Source organism: Aulostomus chinensis, chromosome 14 (assembly GCF_037954235.1).
Source record: "Aulostomus chinensis isolate RoL2024-O1b breed Wild chromosome 14, RoL_Achi_v1.0, whole genome shotgun sequence".
Taxonomy (NCBI): domain Eukaryota; kingdom Metazoa; phylum Chordata; class Actinopteri; order Syngnathiformes; family Aulostomidae; genus Aulostomus; species Aulostomus chinensis.
The window spans coordinates 9,274,416-9,285,864 of record NC_141333.1 but is presented as its reverse complement, the minus strand read 5'-3'; the positions used below and the strand labels follow the sequence as shown (position 1 = coordinate 9,285,864).

Genomic DNA, 11,449 nt, shown 5'->3' with positions numbered 1-11,449 from the left:
CTTCAATGGGTCAGTTGGGTGCTTGTTAAATAACATTGGCATAGCTTTCCTCCCACTGGCAGCTGCTTAGATACGACAGAGGAAGCCTGCAAGCTGCCTGTGTCTCAAAACTCAATGCCAACATGAAAAGTCCTGAGAAACTCTTGTGTATACATGTTATCGTTGAGGCTGGTTTCCTGTTAGCTGAATGTTGACGTGAATATGCAATATGAATATCTTGGTCAGCCAGATGACCCACTCATCTATGAAAACATTAACAGAACATATGCATTAAAAATCCATCCATCCATCCATTTTCTTCTGCTTGTCCTGTTAAGGGTCATGGGGGGGGCTGGAGCCTATCCCAGCAGTTTTTGTGCAAGAGGCAGGGTTCACCCTGGACAGGTCACCAGTCCATCGCAGGGCCAACACATGTAGACAGACAACCATTCACACTCACAGTCACACCTACAGTCAATTTAGAGTATCAATCAGCCTCGTCCCTTCTTGATGTTTTTGGACTGTGGGAGGAAGCTGGAGTACCAGAGAGAACCCACACAGAAACAGGGAGAACATGCAGACTCCACACAGAAAGATCCTGTGCTGGAGCAGGGGCTCAAACCTGGAACCTTCTTGCTGTGAGGCGACAGTGCTGACCACTGCACCACTGTGCTGCCCTGCATTAAAAATCATAAAGGCAAATGTTATACATCACCTGTACACTAAAAATGGATGTCTCTTTTTTTTCTGGACAGCAATGATTACATTGAAGCTATAGTGGATCAAACACACCAATATAAATGAATGTCCCAAACGTTCAAGGAAAGTTGAATTAAACCTCTCTGCATTTAACAGTCAATAAACCGTATATGGAGTTCATGTAAGTAACAACATTTTCATGATGCCAGAAACAATTTAACCACTGTTTCACAGCCAAATATAAATGCAGGAATAGGCTATTCTTGAGACATAGTCTCAACAGGTTTTTGTAATAACCACCATTGCCAGAAGATGGAGATGAAAGTGCTGCTGTTTAGCTTTAAATGGATAATTATTAACAACACAAGATGCTTAAAAGTGTTGTTTTTCCCTCCATTGGGATTTCTTTTTTTGTCACATTATGCTTTACATATGTCAGCAAAAAAAAAAAGGCAACTAGCAAGAGACAGAGAGTATGGACTGGTGCTTATCGATTTGGTCCCGCTTCTTCAACAACAAGGACAAATTGTGTCTCTATTTAATGTAGTTTGGATTGGACAACACTCTCATCATCCCCACATCTCCCACATGACTTTGAGCAGCTGGCAATACACAAGTAATCCTCATTGATCAAAACAGGGATATGAGGTGGAGAAAGTAAGTGATGGAAAGGGGGGGAAGAGATGAAAGGACACTTGTCCTTTTTCACAGACAAAAGGCAGGCTGGCTATAATCTGCTTTATTTTAGATGTCCATTTGTGTGCCCCTAACAAGATATTGTGATTTAGGGCAAACTATCAGAGACAACATTGACTGTGGCCATTACTGTAGAAAAGAATTCTGGTCCAGTCTACTAATTAACACTGGCTTAAATGTTTTATTTTGTCAGACAGCTCTGCATGCTCACGAGCACCATCAACATTCATCATTGCACAATCCTGATCACTATGTTGTACTGTTTAGTTTCCTTCAACTCTTTCTACAGAACAAACCGATTTTGCTGGCTCTTGGTCAACCATCCGCTCCGCCACATTCAGCCTTTTCTTAGTCACAAAACACACTAAAATGTTTCAAGCTGCTCCTCCTTCTCGAGCTATTTGAATAAAGCCAAGTGACAAAGAAATCTATGTTTTTGTATGTGGTGAGAAAGCAGGACGTTCAAATTTCTCACCCACAACCGTACAAGTGAAAAGATTTTTCAGTGTGTCCCCACGGCGTGCACCACATTGTTTACTGTGAGGATCACTGCTTCAGCCACGCAAAAAACTATAGGAAAGGGTTGTTTATTGTGAGTGGTAATGGGTTCTTAACAGAGCTGTGCATGCTGTGCTTAAGAGAAATGAGGTGGAGTGTAGCTGAGAGGTGCTACTTTGCTTTTTATTCTTCGACGCGAGGGGAACACAGTGTGCTTGGGGTGTGTTCTGTGCATGATTTTATACTATGTGCTTAATGGTCTGAGGCGCTTGATCCTTCCCTTGATACGCTTTTAAAGACAATGAGGAACAAAAAACAAAAACACATAAATGCTAACTGACAGCGAAACTCACCTTGTGCCAGCCTCTCCAGCCTCTTGCCATGTTCGGGTGGGACGGCATACCTGCGGAGGAAACGAGAGAAACATGGTCAATGACTGGTGAAGGGCAGGACCAAGAGAAATGGCTGGTAGGGGAACAGGGGGTTATTTCACAGTTATCAGCGCTCAGTGTTTAAAGAGAGATGAAATTACCCATGACGTGCATCTAACCCCTCACACATCATTGACAATCATCAATCACCTTTCTTGTCAGTGTCTGGTGGGTGATGGCTCATGTTTGCTATCATGTTGCTTTGGTCTGTTAGAGGGATTTGATGTGGTTTGTTTTGCAATAGGTGGAAAGGACCTTTCTCAAACCTGAACAACAACATGGATGTTAGGAATAGAGGGAGAAGGGGAAGCAGAAAATAAGAAAGAAAGATGGGGAGAGAAAACAACACTTTAGGACAGACTGAACGAGATGGGGATGGGGGGTGAACACAAAGAAGGTGGCAAAGTAGATTTCATTCAGAGGTACTAAGACATGGTGCCACACTGCCACCTGTAGTCTAAAAACTAAATCTTCAGAGAGGAGCATCCTTCAGTGTATTCTATTCAATGCTGGATTTATACAACTATTCAACATCAAAGATGTGACATTTTGTAGCACGCAAGTGAAATTAAACAAAGAACACCTGCACTGATGTACAGGATACTCACTGAGAGTTATAACTGATGTACTTTAACAAGTTAACATGCAGTTCCCTCTCTATCTTAACAGTGGTTTTGACAGGCTTGAGGAAAATAATCCTTGTGTGTTTCACACCTTCAGCTACGGACAGTGATGCAGCTACAAGTTGAAAAACAACAAGAGAACTAACCACCAACCTTTGGTATTTCAGTTGAGAGACAGACATTCTCTCATGAGTGCAAATGTGACCAGATATAATACCGCCATGCATCTGTGTCTTGAGAACTTCTGAAATCATCTATGCCATTACAACCGATCAATGACCAGCAAATACACAAACTACCCAAACCTTACTTTATTTGCATTATCTAAAAATAGTCACAATTTAAATAAAACAAACAAAAGCACAGATTAACACTGTTTTAACATCTGTAGTGAGAATTTATGTGCTTTAGTTGTGGGGAATACAACAACTACCAAACAATTTGTTCATTTGCCTGATTGAGGGATGAACAACATAATTGTGAGTTAAAAGTGTGAAACAAACGGCCATTCCTAGGTTCTATGTCTAGTACTGATACTGTGAAACTACATGGATGATATGCATGTAGCATATGTGTAAAACATTTGCTGAGTTAAATGATGCTAAACCGGTCTGTGACTGTATTGAATGCACACAGGTGAAATTAGTGATTTCTCTTGACATTTAGTAAGACCGATAATCAGTGCATATTGTACTTTTGTCAGAAGAGCTCACGTGCAACAATAGCCCACATATCATTCATCGAACTAGACAAATCATCTGATCAACGTGTCTCCTTCTATTCTCTCCAACAAAGTCAATCATTGCCATGGCAACAACACGTCTGTCCCTCGTGCAACAGAGAAAGAAACACAAAACTGAAAGCAAATGAAAGCTTGAACTTTTACACCTCTCTGAGGAAAAGTATAAATTTTCGACACATGGTGAACTGATGTCCCAGGCAAGTAGAGTAATGATGACGTGACTTTTTAAGAAATAGCACAGCAGGTGTTCCTGTGCTTTTGTACCTTTCCAGACATGTCACACAGATGAACATCCTTCTCATTTCTCTACTTTTTTTTTTTTATTACGAGTTATTAGGAAGATAACACAAAGAGAAAGAATGTGATCCCATTTACACTTGGTATTAAAATGTGATCTGTTCATGTTATCCAAATGATACTATCTAGCCTTCACTTCTATGTCTGGTATTAATGCATACTTGTTATCCTCATTGAGATAGGATCTCTGTCATCAGCAGCAACACCAGCAGAGGAGTCTGAAGTGGCAGCTTATCAGCTGTAGGCTCAAAACGGCAGGTGCAAAAAGCTACCGTTTTTCCAGCTGTTCCTACAGGGGGCATTTCCTGTTTTTATCTGGAAGGAGCAAATGGATGAAAGAGTGGCTCTATTTACAACAACTGCGTTTGCGGCTACTATTAATGTTACAACGGTGAACCTGCCTCTGTAGATGAGATGATGCAGTATGATGAGTAGTGAGAGTGTATTGTCACGTGGTCTCCTGGTGAAAATTAGTTGATGGCAACTGTGAAATGTGGCAGCCGGTGTAGCTGAAGATGCCAGCACGTTCTGATTATGATGCTTTAACACCTTTCATTCACACGTTTGAATGAGTAGAAGTAGAAATAGACAAATAGAAATAAAACGGTCTTTGCGGTTCAAAATGACACACAAAAATACTAATAATATACTTATAAATGATTGACAAATTACACGTAATTAACCATTGAATAAGAGTTCAGTGCTTGCCCCAACAAACACTGGATCACTCACTAAATATCTCTTTCTAGTTAGTCTGCCCAAGTGGAATAAAATACTGATTAAGTTTATATCACTACCAGATATGTACACCAGAGGGCAGAATTTAACCTAGAGAGCTCCTTGAAGTTGATCACAAACACTGGTCTTGTTTCACTGAAATACAAAAACAACAACAACAAGGCATCTTAAGTTACTTCAGTTCCAACAAAGTAAACAGTAATTGAACCCATTCACTGAATATGCAGATTTTGAGCTATCCCTTTTTCACCTCAAAGAATAAAATGTCAAAGAGAAATAGTTCCAAACCATTAAGACAACAGAGAAGGACTGACAGGTTCATAATAAACTCCTCTCTTCCTTGTAAGTTGCTGGGCACTTTCGACAGACCTCCGCTACCTTCTTCTAACATGCTCTGAGGCTAATCTTTCATCTGACAGCAGATCCACTGCTGTATGCTGACGAAAAAGCGTAACCGACAAGGTTTCGGCAATGAAAATAAAGGGAAAGACTATGATGGGGTGAGTGATGAGGAAAGGAAGAAAGTGACAGACTGCTAAGGCTGCGATCCTTTATACATCTGCCCGTGTGTGAGTGTGTGTGTGTGTATTTATGTGTGTGTGAGGGTATGACTTTGATGGGAGCACAGTTGCAGGGGGAATGAAGTTCATTTCACAAACGGCTGCACTAAGAAGGGAAAGATGTGCGTGTGTGTGTGTGGGGGGGGGGGGGGGGGGGGTGCTCTGTTTAACAGCTAGTAATTACTCCACCACACAAACACAAGTATAAAAGGTTCAGTTTCAGAAAAATGAAAGACGGACAGCTTAGTGAGCGCTGAGAATAAGAGACGGAACAAAACAAATGAGACAATTCATAGAAACTGTGAAAAAAGGTTGATCTTTCATAAAAGGAGGTAAATGGTTGTTTCCATTTTTATGGGAGTAAATTCATCTCATCAAGTGACTTGAACCCCCCCCCCCCTCAAAAAAAAGCTTAGCTTGTGTATATATCATCTTGAAAAAAGCCCTTTACAGCTAATAAACATAGTCAGGGATAAAACTTGTTTGAATGGATGCACACATGTAACTAGGCCAATACTGATATTTACAAAAAACAATTTGCCTGATACTCGATATCCAATATCTTTTAACTTCAAATGTCACTCAAGCCTTTCTTGCACAGGAACTCACACATCTTTCCCTGAGTAGTACCTCAGTGCTATTTAAAACGAAACCACACGTGCACCTGTGCTGGACGCTCACAGCACGCTACACTCGGCATGTTGCCAGAGTAACAGAGAGGGTGTAAACACAGGTAGGTTGCAGGACAGCACATGTACCCAGTGCAAAATAAATGAGACACAGCAGATTGACATCAGCTAACTAGCATTGATGAATACAAGCTTTAGACAGATGGCACTCTCCTACATGCGTATCAGCCGATATCGATGTTGAACCAATAAATCTGTGCATCTAATACTCATATGCCTTAATAATTCTAAAAATTAATCATTTATACCATCAGTAGTTTTATTGACAGACAATAATTAGTTTATACTGTGGCACACCAAATGCCCTGCTTCTATGTATGTGCCCTGTCCTGACAGACATCTTACAGAAGCTGGTCATCACAGACTGATGCTGCAGTAAAAGCCACCTGGTTCCAACCAATAGTAAGCTCAACAAATTAATTGCACCGAATTCCCAACTTGCAGCCATTTCCTCAAACCCCGAATTATTCTGTTTTTATGGTGTATCCAGTGTGTTTATCAAATTAAACTGGCTGTGCACCAACAAAAGACACAACTGTGTGAACATTGCCCTCAAAAGACAGAATGAAGAAATGAAACGCTGTTTTGTTGAGAGGCAGCAGACGTTGGTGTTAAAAGTCACTGTTAAGTCTGTCATTAATTCATTTTTGGATTGCAAATCAGTTTCAACTCTGGACACCAGTGCTGAAGTATGCAGAGATATATGCTCTTTATGAATATGGCACAATACACCCTCGGCCAACCCACTTGTAAGGCCACAACAAAATTCACAGCCAGAAGAATGTCATTTTCAGCAATACATACATGTACTGAACATGAATTACTGTAGTACATACACACCCACTCTGTGAGAGTTTGAAACATAAGATGGATTATTTCAGCGGGATCACATCACTGAGAGGATGATCTCAACCACCACAGAGTTCACCACTCCAGGTGGCGGATGTAAGATGGGGAAATGTAGAGGGGTGGTATACTGTGACAAAAAGGAAAAAGGGTGAGAGAGAGACAGAAAAGTCAAGTATAGATCACTCTCTCTCTCACACACACACACACACACACACACACTAACACACAACTGTATTTCTGAAAGCTCAGAGACTAGGTTATCGCTGCTCACCACCTGCAGTGCCACAGATGAGAAACAACATGTAGAGGAAAGAGGGGAAAACCCACACAAAAACAACAAGACAACAGCAAGAGGAAGAAGGCAAAAAATAAAGAGTATTTTTTTCTCTGATACAAGGGACCTCCAGGGTTGAGTGAAAAGATGATGCACAGACTGGAAAGTAAGAGAACAATATGACAATTTCCACATTACAATCAATACTGTGTGAAACAGCTTCTAAAATGTTTTCAGATCGTTTTCTGCTTATTCCAGGTTAAAACCAAGTTAAGAGTTGAGATCAAAGAAGCATACCAGCCCCTCACATTTGACCAAGCAGAAGACGATTTATTCGAGCATTAAGCTCAATAGTGTCTGACTATTTTTTAGGGCGCAATCATAGTTGACTGCATCAGAATAAATCCAGTATGTGACCAGAAATGGTGTCATAAAAAGGCAGCCAAGCAGTGGCATTGTGATGCTTGTATAGCACTCTACAGCAATCCCTACAGCTGCTATCACTGTTCACATAACTGCTATGTTGCCAGACCATGGCTTTACACTTCAACCATGCACCAAACCAATTATACAATTGATTATTATAAAAAACAAAAAAAACAACCATGACTGACCAAGATTTGGACTGTCCAAAATGCAGGTAGTTGATGCTGTAGAGGTCCATGTCTTCAGTATGCCAGGCAAATGTAGTCTTCCACATACCAAAGTAGAGATAGGGAGTGTTGACCCCTTCTATGACAATTCCACACTCCTGCTCCACCATATCGAGCAGTGTGTTTAGATGGCCAATGTTCCATTCTTGAATGTCCTACACAGGGATAACAAGTATTTTGTTAGGAGAGGAATAAAGTCATGGTCTACAAAAAAAAATGTGGTGTACAAAAACAATAATCTTATAAAATCTGCTTTTGACCCATCCTCTACAGTGCCATGGGCAAGCTCTGTTTACCAGTGACTAGGTCAAGGGCACAACTGACACGCAACTCAACTAACTCGTAATACTTGTCTTTGATGATAGGAGGAAACAAAAAGACACAGGGAGAACATGCAAACAACTCAGAAAGAACCTTGTATTCCACCAGATGGTGCTATAAACTTAAAAAAAAAAACTGGAAGTGCTGTGTTCATTGATGTGGTCAACATCATTTCTATCCTGTCTAATATGTTGAAATGACATGTTTTCCTGAGAAAGCTTTTATAAATACCACAAACATAATAATAAAATAAAAAACTAATATTTCAATCACACACACACATATATACACACACACACGTATACATATACACACATACACAAGTATCATTTAACAATTAAAATAATCATGGCCGTATCTAAACTACTAATAAAACTGGCATATTAGCTATGCCATGAATACGCCTTCTTTTTGTTGAAAATGGATACAAAGTTGACATATTTTTTGCGAATTCACTCAGCAGACATGTTATAATGAATACCCCAGAGGAGAATCTTAGGGCACTTTCCTCACCTAATGGTCTGGTACAAGGTCCGGACTTTTTTGTTGTTGTTGTTACATTGTTTTCATATAGTCCAGTAAAGTTCGCTTTCTAACTGCTATTATGAAAGCGGACCAAAGGAGCTACCTACGTCATGATGCCATTAACTGTGAGGTCTGCGCCTGTCATTGATTGGCTTGTGGATGAGCGTGTGTCTGACGTTACCACGTCGGAAGTGCTCTGGCAGCAAAGAAGTTACCATCAACCATGGATCCCCAGATTCACTTTGTTGCCCTCGCACTACTTTGGCTGCGCCTCCAACATCAACAACAACTACTACAGTACCAATATGCGAGACTAGTGCGATGTCATCAAATGAATAACGTCATTATGGTGCACTTGATATTTCGACCCAGACAGGCAAGGAGGCGAAGACTGCAAGCCTCTCCGAAAAAACACGAACATCTCCGAGTTCCGGGGGGTCTTCTCCAGTTCATTTTTTGTTTCGTCCTCTGACCATATCTGAATGATATATTTAATTTCCTCCTCCCCCCTAAGTATTACCACGGCTCATCTTTGCTTTGTTCATGTTTTTTTCGGCGGGAATGAGACGTTTAAATATGACATGTATCCTGCTTTTGGTCCGATAGTCCAAAATGCTTTCACATTGCACAGCAGCGGACTTTGGACCAGGATAATCCGGACCGAGACCACCTCCTGAGGCAGGACCAAAGACTCGTTCCTTAGTCCAGACCATGGTCCGGTGGAGCTTTCACATCTGTCAATTTGCTCTGGACTATCTGGAAAGTCCGAAAGTCCGGACCAAATGAGGTAGGTGAGAAAGCACCCTTACAGAAAAAGCAGGACATTCAACTGAAATTTAACCCCTGAACCTTCATACACACACTTTGGATCAAACACACAACTCTCACCTCATCATATATGGAACCACTAACATCAGCACCATAAATGGGAGACACAAATGTCAGGTTCTTCCAGTACTTCCTCTCAAGGTCATCAAAGTCTTTGTGGCGGGGTGTGCAGTACCTGAAACCAGAATGAACCAGTCACATTTTTAACAGCGAATAAAGAGTAAACCTGGGAGTTTTTTAGTTATTATAAATAACTTATGAGCAATGTGTACAAACAGAAAACAGGACTATGATGCACATATGAGAAATTATCCAGTGCAACTGTGCTGCAGTACAGATTGTTCATCCATTTCTTCGAACGCTAAAAAGGCACAAGGTTTGAATCTGCAGCCCCAGCAGAAAACAGCGGACTTCCACGCCGCTCCAGCGTGATTCATTACAAGTCTCCTTGGAAGCATGTTGTGGTTGTTTAACTTAGAAAATGCGAATAAAGGTTTTTTTTTCTATTGTTATCTCAAGTAAAACTTTATCTTCACTTCACCTTGTTCACTGTCTCCAATGTGTGTATAAAAGCTGAGCCCCACAGGAGGTTGAGAGGGAAGATGTAAGTGACAGAAAACATCTCTACCGCCTTCATTGTTGTCTTTTTGCTTAACTAAGATCCTATGAAAAATGACATCCATGCTGTTCTCTAGCTTCTAATAGGAGGGGTACCAGTGGATCTTGTTCCCATACAGACCATGCGCTCAGGAACACATCCCACAAATTTTCCCTTAAGATCTAAAACAAACAGTCTCTCTGGGTGCAATTAAATATCAATTAACAGAATTCCAGTTGCAGTAATGGAATTTTTTTTTTTTTTTTTTTTAGTCATGGCAGCCACAATTCCCATTGTACTAACGAGTCCCTGTAGACCGGAGAGCAACTTACTTTTTGCTGTTGGCCAGCTTACGGTACTCGCTCACAGTCATGGACTTCTTTTGGATGTTGTACTGGGTGAACAGACCTGACTGGCCAGTCACCACCTGCATGATGGGAGCTGGAATCACCATGTCTTCAATGGTGTCATAGGACCTTCGTGGCTTCCAGCCTTCTGGGGGAATCACCTGGAGATGAACACAAACAATTATTTCTATTGACATGCAGTTGAATAAAAATGTTACAGTGGGCTGATAGTACTTCTAAAAAAATATTGTCAATCATTCCATCAATACGAAACAGACAACAAGCCGAACTTTAACACCATTACAGAGCTGGAAAGGACTGAAGAAAGAATGCAAATGTATTTGTTTATTTTCATTTTGTAGTCACCTTTGCCAGGCCAGCGCGATGAGCTCCTTGACTCTCCATGTAAACGATGTACTTGGCAAAATCTTTGAACTCTTCCACGGTGGGTCGAAAGGTCATGATCTTGCAACTAGGGTTCTTAGCATTGACTGGTGGCGGTGGTGGTAGCAGAGGAGCCTGGAGCACCTCAGAACCTGTACCAAGACCATGGTCCACATCTGGGTTTGTAGGTGGAGCCAGGGGAAAATCTGGAGCAGTGTAGTTTTCTGAGGTCTCTGCTGCATCTGTTGTTTCAGCTCCTGATGGCTCCAGGGAGGGAAAGTCTTCTCGGGCTGGAGTAGAGCTGGGAGCAGGACTGAAGCCAGGGATGGGATCTGGGGGTGGAGCTGGGGCAGGATCAGGAGCTGGCACCAGGTCTGTGGGCATGTCAGTCGCCATTGGGAAGTCTTGGTGGACTGCAGGTAAACCTGGGAGGGAGAGCGTGGCCATTGGGGTTGGTCAGTAATATGGTAATAATGCATCCAAAGGTATGTGATGATGTAGCTCAATCTCTCTTTTTTTTTTTTAAATTCAATCACAGATTTAAAAATGTCACATGAACTTGTCATATTTCAACACAGTGTATTAATATTAGAAATTGCATGAGGAATTCTTCAGTTTGGCTTTAATCAAATTCTAATTTATATTTTGTAAAACATTCAATGAGACATTCAGTGTTTGGATTGGGAAAATACACCAAACTCCCAGATACAGTTTTACT

At 41.1% G+C, this 11,449-nt stretch overlaps 1 protein-coding gene across 1 annotated transcript in view; it reads right to left on the bottom strand.

The window, feature by feature from the left end:
- kdm4b (lysine (K)-specific demethylase 4B) overlaps nucleotides 1-11,449 on the bottom strand; it is a 39,450-nt gene that overhangs the window by 26,269 nt on the left and 1,732 nt on the right. Inside the window, exons 2-6 of the mRNA XM_086223281.1 lie at nucleotides 10,714-11,156; nucleotides 10,333-10,508; nucleotides 9,463-9,577; nucleotides 7,690-7,883; nucleotides 2,226-2,275 (exon numbers count right to left, since the gene is read on the bottom strand). Coding sequence (XP_086079407.1) covers nucleotides 2,226-2,275; nucleotides 7,690-7,883; nucleotides 9,463-9,577; nucleotides 10,333-10,508; nucleotides 10,714-11,127 — 949 coding nt within the window. The 5' untranslated portion in view covers nucleotides 11,128-11,156. The remainder of the gene's footprint in view (nucleotides 1-2,225; nucleotides 2,276-7,689; nucleotides 7,884-9,462; nucleotides 9,578-10,332; nucleotides 10,509-10,713; nucleotides 11,157-11,449) is intronic.